Raw genomic sequence first — 15,342 nt, forward strand, 5'->3', positions numbered from 1 at the left:
GAAATGCCTTCTCTTTCGACCTTTTCATTCTTTGGTTATTTCCCTCTTTCTTCCCTTCTCCCTCCTTTTTCGCAGGCGCATGTGGAAGTCTCCCTAGAATTCTTTATACCTGGCTCCCCTAACTCCGCCTCGTTACTCTTTCCTCAACCTTTGGTCGCTCCAGTTACCTCTTTTCTTGCGGCCACGGACGCCCGCAGACCCCTGGCCTTTTCGTTGTTTCATGACGAGCCGGGGCTCTTCTTCACCACCTGAACTCTGGCTCCAGCACCTAAGCCGTCGCCTCCCGCCATCCCTTCCCAAGGCGCCTGCGTTCCCCGGCAACCGGAGCCGCCGGGCAGCTTGGGAAGCAGGAAGAAGCGGCTCTCCCTCCAACAGCCTGCGAGAAGCGGTAAAAAGGAAAGGCGCCAAGACGTCTTACTGCAAGAGACTACAACACCCAGGATGCTTTGCTACACTACCTCTGCGAGGTTGGCCGCTGTCGTGTGCAGCTGCGCAAGCGCAAAGGGATACGCCCTTTGAGGACTTCATTGCCCAGAGTGCATTGCCTGTAGGAGAGCCTGTCTTTCCGGCGAGGGTCGATGAGCTCTCCGCTTAGGGTCTAATAGATCCATAGACTCCGTTACCCAGCTTCCTTTGTGGAGGGCTGTTGCGCACTTCCGGTGGAAGAGCTGAGGAGAGGGGGTGGAGTTTACGGAGCCGGTGGGCGGTGGGCGGTGCTGCCGGTAGCTGGGTGCTGTCCAAAGGCACTGGGCGTCGCTAGGGGAGTGAGCTGTGACCTGCTGGGCCGCACTTAGCGTGGGACGAAGCTTAGGCTACTGTTTGACTACCTGAGGCCTTCCCTTCATGTCGGCCCTCGAGAAGAGCATGCACCTCGGCCGCCTGCCGTCTCGCCCACCTCTACCCGGCAGCGGGGGCAGTCAGAGCGGAGCCAAGATGCGAATGGGGTACGTGACCCATACCCTTTTTCCCTAGAGGCCAGGCCCCGGCCATTGGAGAATGGTGTCTCTAGGCGTTTAGAGCGGCACGGCAAGGGAAGCCAAGGATGGGAGCGAATGTTAGCAGCGGCCTGGAGACGTTTCGATGGTGTTGAAGGCAGATTTGGGAACTAGGGGAGGCGCCAAGTCAATGGAAATTGGAGGACAAATAGTATTGAAGGGAGGAGGGAATGAGGCAAAGATTGAGGAAGCTGAGAGGATAATTTAAGAGATGTAGGAGGCACCTCCAGAAGAAGTGATGGAAGAGGTTTGAGGAAACGTAATAGAGTAAGGGAATATCTGTCAGGGAGGGTTGAGAGACATGGAGAATGAGAAAAGTTGAGGGAATTAGGGGAACAACTAGGAAAAGATTTGGGATAGTAAGATGACTGAAGCAACTAGATATTAGAAAAGCTGAAGGATGATAACACCTGAGGCAGAGTTGGAGAAGGAAAGTAAAATAGGGAGCAGAAGGTTCTAGAGAGAGTGCCTAGGGCCGTAAGAGGCCGATTCAGGGAGTGAGGGGGTGATTAGGAGATTAGATCTCTTAAGGGAGAACTGTGAAAGCTTGGAAACAGGGCCAAGGAAAGATGGAGAATATAACTAAATAGACTGTTATGGAAAGGAACGTGCTGAGAAATAAGGGTAGGGAGTAAGGGGAGGAGTGAAGAGGAGCTTAGAGAGTGACCATGAGCTCTAGAGATGGAGAAAAGATTGGGAACAGGGTTTAGGGAATGAAAGTGCTGCAGAGATAAGGTATGAGAAGCTTAAAGAGGAAATTTGGGCAGTTGATTTTTGCCAGGCAAGTAAGTCTGATGGAGAAGGTACATACTGGTTTGAGAAGATTCAGACTTAATGAAGCATTCAGAGTAGCCAGTTAAAACGTTTGGGGGAAAACCATTTACTGGGAAGGGAGGAGCTGTGTTGAAGAGATAGGTTTGGGAAATTTTATGTCATTGAATGGCTTGAGCCAGATTAGGAGTTACTCAGGTGTAAGAGAGGGTATCAATTGAACATAAGAGAGGTAATTACTGGAAAGCAGAGGAAATTGAGTAGGCAGTTGTTTTGTTTTTTAAAGATTTTATTTATTTACTCATGAAAGACACAGAGAGAGAGGCAAAGACATAGGCAGAGAGAAGCAGGCTCCATGCAGGGAGCCTGATGTGGGACTGGATCCAGGAACTCCAGGATCATGCCGTGGGCCGAAGGCAGATGCTCAACTTCTGAGCCACCCAGGTGTCCCGGCAGTTGGTTTTGTGAGGTATTTGTAGTATAAAATAATATTCTGGAGACTAGTGACTGTTAAGAGAGAAGGGGTAGAAAGAGTAGGTGTGAGGTAGTCAAGAGAGTGTGCTTGGGATTTTAGAGTTCGATTGATAGATATCCTTGGAATAAAGACTAGAGAAGAGAAACTTTCGTTTCTAAAGAAGTAGTACGTAGAAAAACTGATCAAAAAGGAGATGAGGACAGGAGATGCAGTACTATGAAAGAAGGTCTCTGGAATAAAGGGAAAGGAATATCCCATAAATTAAAACAGTGGGGTAGAGAGGTGTGAGAATTAATGGGTGGTGGTTGAAAAAACCAGGGGGAGGAAATTAAGAATTGGAAACCTGACTATGATACACAGTAGAAACATGAGAAAACCTTGACAGAAGATAGATAGTGGATGCACAATGGAAAGACGTGGTAGAAGGCCTCATATAAGGTAAAACGGAGATTGTTTTGGCTTTAGAAGACAGAAAGTGAAGACTGTAACATGAATAAGGAGGATCTGGAAACTGATCCATGACAGATTATTTGGGAAAGTTAACCTGGAGTATAAAAATAAATGTAACATTTATCGTTGGTATGTGTCTTAGTTGTTGCCTTTCTTAGACTAAAATTCATCCTTTAGTATACCGGTACTCTTCTGTAAAAATACATAAAAATATTAGCTTTTTGATAACTATACTTGCTACAAGTAAATTAGAGTTCAGCTTCTCACTTTGTTAAAACTAGTTCTCTGAAGATGAACTGAAAAGAAAAACACTAAGAGAAAATACAGCAAAAAGCTGCTAATTAGAAAATTGTGTTAATTGTTGGTAATGTACTCTCTTTAAATAGATGCTTTTGTTAACTATTTATCCTAGAAAACAAAGTTCTTTAGAAAAATCCTTTATGATACTGCGAAGAGAAGGGCTTTGTTGGTGAATTTTATGTGCTTCCCAAGTGGCTTGTTTTCCTTTATTTTTCTTTCCTGTTTCCTTATTGGAATATAGGCAGGCCTCAGCTGAGTCTAAAGTTAGTGGTAATATTGACTCTCTCCCTGTCCTAGAAGGAACATGTATAAATGATCTCATTTTACTGTGTCACTGTATAGTTGAGAAAATAAATTCGAAGAATTTAATTCTGTATTCTGTAAGGTAAACTTAAGAGGCAAGGGACAATATTTTTTATTAATAAAAAAGTAAAACTCAGGGTACCTGGGTGGTTGGTTAAGTGACCAGCCTTGGTTTCAGCTCAGGTTGTGATCTCAGGGTCATAAGATGGAGTCCCAAGTTGGGCTCCAAGCTCAGTGTAGAATCTGCTTGAGATTCTTTCTCCCTCTGCCCCTCCCACTTGTGCTCTCTCTCTAAAATAAATCTTTAAAAAAGAGAGACAGAGAAGACAAACTCAAATCTTCTTCATACTAAGGCAGTAGGAGCTAAGTGGTTAGAGCCACTAAAGACTAAGACTTGGAGTCTCTAAGATCCATTTTGTTTTTCGGATTCATAGTTGTTATCCTGTTTTGAGTTGTATGTCTTAGTTCTTTACAAATACTCTAGGATTCAGTCTTTTTCCTCAGTCTTGATTTATGAAGTCTTACTTCTACCAATTTTAAAGCATCCTGCATCCTATTTTATTTCTTCTATTCATTCATTTGCATTTTCCTTATCTTTTTCCATTCCCCCATCTATTTCTTACTCTCAAGTTGGACCTGTGCCTTTGACAATCTTTTTATGACTTATTCTTTCAACTCTTTCAATTCATAATCTCTTACCTTTAATTTCACTAAACCTTATTTAGATGTGTTTCCATGTTCAGGGTGGTTTTGGGTTTATGATTTTTTGTGAGTGTCCATAATTTAGTTTTTCAAATTAGATATAGAAATTCCAGAGTATTGTTTGATAATGTAATAATAACAATTACTTTTTTTTTTTCTAGATAGGTACTTTGTGCCAGCCATTGTAGTAGTAGCTTCATGTGTGTTACTTTATTATATTTGTTTGTATGTTACTTTAATCTGTTTACAACCTTGCGAGGTAGATATTTCTTTGCATTTATAAATAAGGAAGTTCAGACTTGAGATTAAAAGTCACCCAACTGGTATGTGGGAGAACTAGAATTCAATTGATGTTTAGTCTCGAAACACCAACACTTTTTCTTAGGTAAGGCCTGAATTCCTGGTTTTATTGTTCCATGATGGATGCCAGTAGATGATGCCAAAAACCGTGGTTCTGAACTTTTTTATTAAAGATTTTGGAGCTGTTCTGGTTTGTGATCCCTACTTGTAACTGGTATCTTACCCTGTTAGAGTTGCCATAACAAAAATACCATAGGTTAGATGGCTTATAAACAGCAGAAATGTATTTCTCACATTTCTGGAGGCTGGGAAGTCCAAGATCAAGCCGCTGACAGATTCTGTGTTCAGTAGGGACTGCATGCTGGTCCAGAGATGGCAATCTTCTTGCTGGGTCCTCACACAGCAGGGGGAAGGAAGCTCTGTGCATCTCTTTTCTAAGGGCACTAATAACATCCTTGAAGGCTGCACTCTCATGACCTCATCATCTCCCATCGTCCCACTTCCAAATACCATCAAATTGGATGTTAGGATTGAACATGAATTTGGGGCTGGAGGAGGGGCACAAAGGTTCAGTCCACAGCACCGAGGTGTGCTTGAGAGGAGTGTGTTTTGAAAATCACTGCTTTAGTACATGCCATTACCATTAAAGAGACTATATAGATTATTAGAACCATTCATTTTCAATGTGTTTTTGGTTTATCAATGGTACTCCATTTCTGTAGTTATATCTTAACATTTCTCCAGTGCTTTAACTGAAAGATATATTGGTGCTTTTTTGTATTATTTTATGAGATTCCTTAGGGCAGGGATATTTTCTCTTAATGAGAAAACTCCAATGTTCTCTGACTTGCCTAAAAACCAGAATCATCAAATGGCAGAAACAGGATTCAAGCCCAGATTTCAGATTTTTAGTCCATTGTTGCTCTTGTTATACTTTGCTGTAGAAATTGTTTGAAGTGATACAGATCTAAAAAAAAAAAAAAAAAAAAGTAGTAGTATAGATCGGAGTTTGAAGCCCAGCTTGTGCATTTACTTTGGTTAAGTCATTTAACTCCTCAGTCTTTTTCTTTTTTTTTTTCCTTTTAATTTCTGCTTACTTTAGAGTTCTATGAGAATGAGATAATACATGCAAAGCACTTATACTTCCTGACACATAAGCTTTTAAGGAATGATAACTAGCAAATTATTTTATATAGAGAACTGTGAGAAAGGCTTATTCTTTATGAAGTAGAAGCTCTCCTTTGAATTTTTTGTAATGTCAGCTTTTTTCCCTGTAAGTTCTATATTACTCATATCTGATTAAATAGTCCTTCATTTAACTTCTTAATTTTATATTGGATATCAGGCCTTTTAAGAAGGCTTTAAGTAGCTATTCACACAAATGGAGAAATAAAGGACAAAGTAAAGTGACTTGCTCAAGCTCTATAAATCCCAGTATCTCTGTTGTTGTTACTTACTAGGTTTTTAAAAATTAAGAGTCACATACCATAGAATTCACCCTTTTATAGTATACAGTTCATTTAGTTTTGGTGTACTCAGGGTTGTATAGTCATTGTCACTAATTCTAGGACATTTTCATTATCCCATAAAGAAACTACCTACTTGCTGGCAGTTATTTCCCCCTCCCCGATTCCCTGAGAACCACTAATCTATTTTCTGTGTTCATGGATTTGCCTATGCTGGAGATTTCATATAAATGAAATCATATAGTCAGCAGCCTTTTGTGATTGACTTCTTTCACTTAGTATAATGTTTTCAAGATTCATCCACACTGTAACATGCTATCAATATATCATTCCTTTTTATTGCTGAATGATATTCCTTTGTGTAGATATACCAGATTTTACTTACTTGTTTATCAGTTGCTGAACCTTGTTTCCATTTTTTTGCTACTCTAAATAATACTGCTCTGAACATTCACATAGAAATCTTTCTGTGGTAGTATATTTGGATTTCCCTTGGGTAAATACCTAAGAATGGAATTGCTGGGTCATACGGAATTATGTTTAACTTTTTTTTTTTTTTTTTTTTTTAATTTATGATAGGCACACAGTGAGAGAGAGAGAGGCAGAGACACAGGCAGAGGGAGAAGCAGGCTCCATGCACCGGGAGCCCGATGTGGGATTCGATCCCGGGTCTCCAGGATCGCGCCCTGGGCCAAAGGCAGGCGCCAAACCGCTGCGCCACCCAGGGATTCCCCTATGTTTAACTTTTTAAGAAACTACAAGCCTCTTTTCCAGAGTGGCTCTTTCAAGCTCTTTGTATTCAGGATATTTCCTCTTTATAAGTGTTAAAATATTTTCCAACTTGCTTTTTACATATATTTTGCTATGTAAAAAGTTTTGTTCTTATTTTTAAATTTCTTTTCTTTTTTATAGAGAGGGATCTGGGGATGGGCAAAGGGAGAGGAAAAGAGAATCCCAAGGAGACCTTATGCCCACCCAGCGTGGAGCCCAAACATGGGGCTTGATTTTACAATCCCGAGATTAGGTATGACCTGAGCCGAAATCAAGAGTCAGATGCTTAACTGACTGAGCCACCCAGGCATACCAAAAGTTTTGTTTTTAAATTTTATTGTACTCAAATCTCTCTAGTGTGTGTTGCTTTTGGAATTTGAATCCCAGAAAGACATTTCCTTCTCCCAGGTTATAAAGGAATTTGTATATGTTTCTTTCCAGGACCTGTATGGTTCTTTTTTTTTAACATCCATTTTAAGTTTGTCTTGATGTGTGAAGTGCAGATCCAGTTTTATCTTTATCCACAGGTTATCCAGTTGTTGGAACACTATTTATTAAAAAGTCCTTTTCCTATTATGTGAATTTCACCTCAGTAAAAATTAGTCGTTTTCCCCATGGATTAAAATGATGCCTTTATGAGATACCAAATTTTCACATAGATTTGGGTCTGTTTTCTTTTTTTTCCTCATCGGCTTGACTATTTATTTAGGTGCAACTATTACCCTTTAATTAAAGAGGCATTTTTAATATGTTTTAGTAGATGGTAGAGGTAGCTTCCTCCTTATTCTTCTTAAAGATTTTCCTGGCTCCTGCTACTTGTTTATCCTTACAAATAAACTTTTTTTTTTTTTTTTTAGGAATGGTTGACACACAATGTTACATTAGTTTCAGGTGTACAACATAGTGATTCTGTAAGTTTATACTTTGTCCTATGCTCACTACAAGTGCAGCTACCATACAACATTATCATAATACCATTGACTATAATTCCCTATACTATACCTCTTATTCCCTGTGATATATTCATTCTGTAACTGGAAGCATGTATCTCCCATTCCCGCACACCCATTTTGCCCTTCCCCTCACTCCCCTCCTCTCTGGCAATCATCAGTTTTGTGTATTTATGCATCTTTTTCTGCTTCTTTGTTTATTCATTTTGTTTTGTTTTTTAGATTCCACATATAAGTGAAATCATGTGATATTTGTCTCTCTATCTTATTTATTTCACTTAGCATAATACTTTCTAGGTCCACCCATTTGTTGGCAGATGGCAAGATCTCATTCTTTCTTATGGCTGAATAATATATAAATAAACTTTCTAATCAACTAAACTAGTGCCAGAAAGAAAAAATCCTCATACTCTTTTTATTGGGATTACATTAAATATATAAGTTAACTTAGAATACACATTTTTATGATGTTGAGTCTTCTTTGAGGAAATATGATGTTTTCCAATGTATATAAATCCTTTTGAAGGAAAACTGTTTCAGATCCCAAATATTGGCCCAAGTTATATCTAATGTAATATCACTTAATTATGTACAAAATAAAACTAGGGGTAAATTTTTCATGTGTAAGTAAATACCATATTCTTATGTAATTACAAAACTCAGTAAAACTATTTAAATACAATTAGACCTACAAAATTCCCCAATCTAAATTAGAAGTATTACATTCACGTGAAATCATCATATTTGCTGTTAACAATTTACTGTGCTTTAAACCAAAAGGATATTTATTATTCATAGGAATTACCAGAATTGATACATTCAACTGTATTAAGGACCCTGTCCATCCTTCGTTTTGCCATCCTTAGAAATGTTGGATTTTCCTTTTCTTGTCACTTTTTGTTTGTAAGATGGCTGCTGCAACTCTACTTTCATCTTACCTTTATTCTATCTTTCTAAATAAAAAGGAAAGGAACAAAAGCAAAGGCCTTTTCCTGGCTAAGCTTGTCTTTTTTTCCCCCTTGTTTTGTGGAAAGGGAACCCCAGCCAATTTTTCCTTCAGTCCCATTGTTCTGAACTGAGTTATTTGTGCATCCTAAAACCAATCACTGGCAGTAGGGAATGGGATTACTATGACGCGTTTAGACCAATTCTGGTTCATTCCCTTGGGCTGAGGGTAAGACAAGATATTGGTGCTAGCTACTAAAACAATCCGGAATTCTGCTAGGGAATAGAGAGTGGTGAGAAGTGGAGAAGGAATGTCTATAGAGTAGATGGTAAACATCATGAAACACAAGGCCTTAATGTTAGCAAATGGGGGGAGACTGATCTTTGCACATTCTCTGCTATTTTCACTGCAACACAGATAGAGGAAGTAATCAATCTCTTTCTCTCCCTCTTTTCTCTCTTTCCGCCTTGTGCTGGGTTTGAATCCCTTGACCTAAAAGCACTTCTAGTAAATATCCCTTTTTCTATTGTTGCTAGGCTTATTGCTAGCAAAGCTATTTCTTAGTGTCTGCAAAATTGGATAATTAGATTTTGTTTTTAAACGTAATGAGCCCTCCTTGTTATGTTACTTGAGTCAGATTTGAGAAAACACTTATGGTTGGTTAGGAAGGACTTATTCCTTCATGTCATAAATTAGTTTTTTTTAAGAGAAGAAAGTTTTAATAGTTTTATTTAAAGAGTGGTCCAAATATATGGCACACTTAGATGTTCTTCAAAATATAGTTTTGACAACCAGTTCCAAGCACATACTACCAATTAATTTTGATGATTGAATAAGAGGTTATGTTGAGGGGGTAGGCCTGGCTGGCACAGTTGGTTAAGCGTCTGACTCTTGGTTTGTGGGTTTTTTTGTTTGTTTTGTTTTGTTTTTTGTAAATTTATTTTTTATTGGTGTTCAATTTGCCAACATATAGAATAACACCTAGTGCTCATCCCATCAAGTGCCCCCCTCAGTGCCCATCACCAGTCACCCCCATCCCCCACCCACCTCCCCTTCCCCACCCCTGGTTCGTTTCCCAGAGTTAGGAGTCTCTCATGTTCTGTGACTCTTGGTTTTGACTGAGGCCTGACCTCAGGGTCGTGAAATCAAGCCCTGCATCTAGCTTCAAGCTCAGTGTAGAGTCTGCTTAAAGACTCGCTCTCTCTCTCCCTCTGCTCCCCCACCCGTCTTTTGTTCATGCATATGCGTACATGTACTCTCTCCCTGAAGTAAATAAATATGTCTTTAAAAAATATGAAAGGGGTTATGTTGAAAATTCCAGTCATCCAAACCATAGAGAAGGCTGAAGTTGTTTATTATCATTCCTTTTATACTATGCAACTGTGTGTGTTCTTTGCTATGGACTTTTTCTGTCTATAAGTGGAAACTCTGTCTCTGTTGCTAATAAGTCATGTGGCTATGGTCAATTTATCTTTTTCTCTTTTTGGGACTTACTATGATGTTGTAGTAGAAAGAGTGCTTTGGAAATAGACATACTTGAGTTTAAATCCAAACTCCAATGCTACTGAAAGTGGCTCTAGGCAAATTATTTTATATTTGAGACTGTATTTCTTTCTTTATTTTTTTTAAAGACTTAATTTATTGGGCAGCTCAGGTGGCTCAGCGGTTTAGCGCTGCCTTCAGCCCAGAGCCTGATCCTGGGGACCCAAGATCGAGTCCCGCATCAGGCTTCCTGCATGGAGCCTGCTTTTCCCTCTGCCTGTGTCTCTGCCTCTCTCTCTCTGTCTCTGTCTCTGTCTTTCATGAATAAATAAATCTTAAAAAAAAAGAATTTATTTATTCATGAGAGACACAGAGAGAGAGAGAAAGAGAGAGAGGCACAGACAGGCAGAGGGAGAAGCAGGCTCATTCCATGCAGGGAGCCCGAGGTGGGACTCTATCTCGGGTCTCCAGGACCATGCCTGGGCCGAAGGCGGCGCTAAACCGCTGAGCCACCCGGGCTGCCCCTATTTCTTTGTCTTTAAAATGGGGAAACTTTTCTTGCAGAGCTCAAAATTCTGTTTGACACATAATAGGCAGCTAATTAATTGTTCCCTTCCCTTCCATAAAGCAAGATTTAGGTTAGATGATCTTTAATAGTCTGATCTAGTATGTAGTTTTTAGAATCTTTAAGTCAGCTGCTTTAATAACATGCCCTTATCACTAGTAATGAACACTCCAAACTACCACAACCCATACAGCCATCTGGTTACCTTCTTTCCATTCCCTTCAAAGTGTTCCTAATGAAGACTTTTTTTTAAGGTAGTAATGCCTTAATTTAAATAGCTGGCTGCAATTAAACTTCAGTATTTTGCCTCTACTACAAGGCTCTTAGACTAGAGAATTTGTAACAACAGCCGCTAGAACTGCTTCTGTGCAGCTCATGACTCATTTGTAACTCTCCTAAGATTTAAGTAGCCTAGTAGATGTTGAAATTATTATGCCTCTTTGGATTTGAGACATTTACTTCAAAACGTTTAACTTTTCTTAGTCCTTGTTCTCTAAATATGCAAGGAAAATTTTTTCTCCCTTCCTCCTATTCTCCTCTCTCCTTTCTTTCCTGAGCAGCTAATCATATAATTTTGTTGCTGTTGCTTGTATCTCCTTTAGGCATCATCACATAGTTGGCAAGCAGCACACATCTATGCCCCCATAGCCTTCTGTAGTATAGCACTTATCCTCTGACTTGTAATTATTGGTTGACATCTATTTTTCAAGACTGTGAGCTTCTTAAGGGTAGAAGTTGTATCTTAATTTCCCTGGTTTTCACCATGCTGGCTACTTAAGTACTGACCTATTTGGCCTCATTTTGTAAGAACAATTTCATTTTTTCACCAGTTCCATTAAAATGGTGTAACCTAACTTATATTCCCTTTCTCTTGAAAGCTGTTTCACTTCATGAAATAATGGAATCTATACTTTATTTCAGCACCAGCACTTAGGCAAAGTGTGTTGTGAGTGCTTCCAAATACCTTGTCTTAATCTGAAATTTAAAATATTCATGGTTGAAGCTCATGCCTGCAATTAGTCTATTATATGTAAAGATTCATAGCTGGTTTTGGTTTTATTTTCTTTTGTGATTCCCCAAACCTGAAAGCAATTCCATTACTATAAGAGAACATATGTCAATTAGCAATTATTTGTGGAAGACCTGTATTTAATAGGATTGGGGTTTTTTGTTCTTGTTCAATTTATCCGTTATTCTCTTAAGAGTAAAGACTATTTTCCAAGGAGATGGTACCTGCACATTGGTGACTCTACCAAGTGTAGGGATCAAAGCAACCAGTTTACTATTAAAAGCTCTCCCTAAATGTTTCTTGCACTTACTAACTGCCAAGTTTATTTTACTTTCAGTGCTCCCTAAATGTTTCTTGCGCTTACTAACTGCCAAGTTTATTATACTTTCAGTGCTGCTCATTGACTTGTTCTATTCCTCCTCTGAGCTACATTACACTTTTAGTCATTTCTACTCACCTTTCAATTATTGTGCATTACTACTCGATATTGCATTTTTAATTGTTATATCAAATTTATCATAATTTTATGGTTATGTAATTTGGCAATTACCATAATTAATTATCATAATTTATATCTCATGGTAATTTTTTAAAGTTATTCCAATAAAATTGAAGATCTGGAGTGCAGGGGCCTTTGTTTTTATTTCTTTGCACCTTCTGTGGTAGCACAGTTAGATAAATGTTTTTATAAAATTTGATTTAATGGACATGAGGCACACAACATTCATTTAAAATGGGATCCTAAAACTTTTCCTGACCATTCAGCCTACAGTATTTTTTCCATTTTCTGTCCTTTCATAGTACCCATGGTTTATACCAGAGATTGGTAAACTTTTCTGTAAAGGGCTGGATAGTAACCATTTTATGGTTTGCAAGCAATACAGTTTCTGTAGCAGCTACTAAGGTCTTGTTGTACAGTGAAAGCAGCCATGAACAATATGTGATTGAATGTGATTGTGTTTCAACAGTACTATTTTTGTGGACACTAAAATTTTAATTTCATGTCATTTTCTCATGTTATTAAGTATTATTCTTTTTTTCTCCCAGCTTTTTTTTTTTTTTGAGATTTTATTTATTTATTCATGAGCGACACAGAGAAGGCAGAGACGTAGGGAGAGGGAGAAGCAGGTGCCTCACAGGGAGCCTGATGTGGGACTTGATCCCCGAACTCCAGGATCACGCCCTGAGCCAAAGACAGACATGCTCAACCACTGAGCCACCCAGGAGTTCCTCTCCCAACTTTTAAAAATGTTAAGAACATTTTCAGCTCATGAGCCATACAAACACAGGCAATGGCTGGATTTGCCTCCAGGCCATAGTTTGCCAACCCTTTATCAATACTATTTATTTTGAGGGCAGCCCGGGTGGCTCAGCGGTTTAGTGCGCCTTCAGCCCAGGGCATGATCCTGGAGACCCAGTATCGAATCCGTTGTGGGCTCTCTCCAGGGAGCCTGCTTTTCCCTCTGTCTGTGTCTCTACCTCTCTCTTTGTGTCTCTCATGAATAAATAAATAAATAAATAAATAAATAAATAAATAAATATTTTAAAAAAAATTTTTTAAAAAATTTCTACTACTTCTGTAGTAGAAAGAATATAGGTTTTAAATTAACAAGCTAGGATTCCCTTTCTGCCTACTACACACTAGTTAACTAGTCTAAGCCTGATTTGATTTTCTTAAAATGCGGATAATACTAAATACAACATTATATGTTAATTACACTTCAATAGAAACTTTTAAAAAATTTTAATGTGGATAATACTAGCCTCAGTTGTTTTGAAGAGAAAGAGATTATGTATATGTAGAATCATTATTTAAATTATAAAACTAGATAATGGAAACCTATTTGCTATAATTCATGAATTCTGATACGTTTCTTTTCATATTTAAAATGATAGTGCCTTAACAATTGCTATTGGTCAGGTAACAACCCTATCTTGGTTCTCCCCACTTGTATGAGCAAACACTAAAACCAGCATCAAAACTTGCAAATAGGTGTTGGTAGCTTGGAAGAAAATTCTGGAGACAAAAGTGTGGCACACTCTCTTAACTAAGAATTGAATGGTTGTGAGAAGAAGTGGGTTTTCAATTAGGTAAGTTAAGCATTATTCCTAAAGTTAGAGTCAAAAAGTAATATAGCTCTCTATGTAATGGAAAGTCAGCATATGAGCTGATGTTTAGTTTTAAGAAATACTCCATCACCAATGTTCTTGGTGTTGGACCGTATTAGTCAAAGTGATTCAAAAGAGAATATGACTCTCAGCATGAAGAAATTGGTTAGAAATATTTTAAGTATTTAATTTTGGTTTCATTTTCCTTTATACCCATAAGTGATATATGTTGAATCAGTATGAAAGAGCTTTTTAAGAAATTTAAAGTTAATTCTAACTGGTCAAATGTGTCTTTAATTGGTAGTACGTAAAATTATTGTTCATCTTACTTTTGATAGTGCTGTGTATATACAGAATTTTATCTATTCTAATAACTACATTGTGGTCTACTTGTTTAGTCTTCCCTAATTTAATTGTAAACTCCTGTGTTTTATTTACTTGCCCCAAAGTGGTTAGCACACAGGAACTTAATAAACATTTGATGAAGGAATGAATAATGCCCTGATACAATGGACACATGATATTGTTTCCAGTAGTTTAAAATTTAGTAGGGAAGGGAAAGCCATAGATTTGTGCAGTATAGAAATGAGATTTTAAAACTATAATTAAAACTGTAATTATTGACAATGTGCTAAAGTGAACTTGTGCCCTATTTATATCCATTATAGCCATCTGTGGTTTCCTTCTATCTTTATTCTATTAAGAAAATATAGCCCAGATTATTATGAGGATTAAATTTAGATAATGCTTGTAAAGTGCCTAGCACAAATACATGAATGGTTTGTTTCATTTAATCCTTTTCATCCCTTTAATTAAATCAGCTTTTCCTAAAGCATAAGAACTATGGTTCACGATATATTAAAATCACTTCAAATTCAATTTTCTGTGCTGATGACTTGAATTACATTGTTATATTAGCTGAATTTCATCATAAAAAAAAGCATTTTATCATATTATGACTAAGTAGCCTTGAAGGTAGAACTACCCAGAGAATTTACTAATATTCATAATAATGTTAACTTGGGAAAATGTGCTTCATTTTTCCCAACCACCTACTTTACAGATTTTTGGAATATAAACCCATTTTTAAGTTGTAGAATCTCTATACTAACATTTTTCTCACAAATATCGGGAAGTCATAATCTTTTATTTGGTAATTAGAGAAATTACTTTCCCAGTCCAGGTCACTATTTAATAAGGATAGTACTTCAAATTTTTATAACATTTAAGAAAAATCTTCACACCAGACCTCATCTTTGTGAATCTTTCCCTGACCTGATTCTGTTCCCATTGTGTGGGATTGAATTGAATGAATAGATTGAATAGATTGAATGTGCCATCTATGAGTTTTCATAGTATGCTAGGCTTATTTCTGTCATGGTTTTAATATACAGTGACTGTTTTCTTACTTATTTTCTCCCAGGCATGAGTTTTTTGAGGGCAAGAACTAAGTTATATTCATCAGTGGGAACTTGCTTGCTGATATCCCAAATGCCCAGGAAGTATATCAGGGCCTTCCATAAAAGGCATACTCAAATGTCACTTTAATTGAAATGGAATTAAATTATTTGATTATATAAGCAAATCATGACTAGAAAGAGGCTCTAGAAAATTGCCCTAAAGATATCTGAAATGAAATGTCTTATGAAATATATTCTCCATTATTATGGCATTCAGGTGAGTCAGAGAAGGGAGTTATATGGTGGTTGGTTCTGAGCTATGTACTTATTAGAGTCTTTTTTTTTAAG

At 37.8% G+C, this 15,342-nt stretch overlaps 2 protein-coding genes across 22 annotated transcripts in view; one reads left to right on the forward strand and one right to left on the reverse strand.

The window, feature by feature from the left end:
* The window catches only part of C2CD3 (C2 domain containing 3 centriole elongation regulator), a 152,199-nt gene extending 151,590 nt beyond the window's left edge, over positions 1-609 (reverse strand). For 14 of the 21 annotated variants that reach the window (XM_072794551.1, XM_072794543.1, XM_072794540.1 and 11 more), the window contains exon 1: positions 459-608. In XM_072794551.1, coding sequence (XP_072650652.1) covers positions 459-528 — 70 coding nt within the window. In that variant the 5' untranslated portion in view covers positions 529-608. Of the gene's footprint in view, positions 1-167; positions 427-458 lie in introns of those variants that run through there. The other 7 variants (XR_012015670.1, XR_012015669.1, XM_072794535.1 and 4 more) reach the window with 4 other exon arrangements.
* PPME1 (protein phosphatase methylesterase 1) overlaps positions 555-15,342 on the forward strand; it is an 88,229-nt gene continuing 73,441 nt past the window's right edge. The window contains exon 1 of the mRNA XM_072794567.1: positions 555-944. Within this exon, the coding sequence (XP_072650668.1) occupies positions 844-944 (101 nt within the window). The 5' untranslated portion in view covers positions 555-843. The remainder of the gene's footprint in view (positions 945-15,342) is intronic.

This window comes from Canis lupus, chromosome 23 (genome assembly GCF_048164855.1).
Source record: "Canis lupus baileyi chromosome 23, mCanLup2.hap1, whole genome shotgun sequence".
Lineage (NCBI taxonomy): Eukaryota > Metazoa > Chordata > Mammalia > Carnivora > Canidae > Canis > Canis lupus.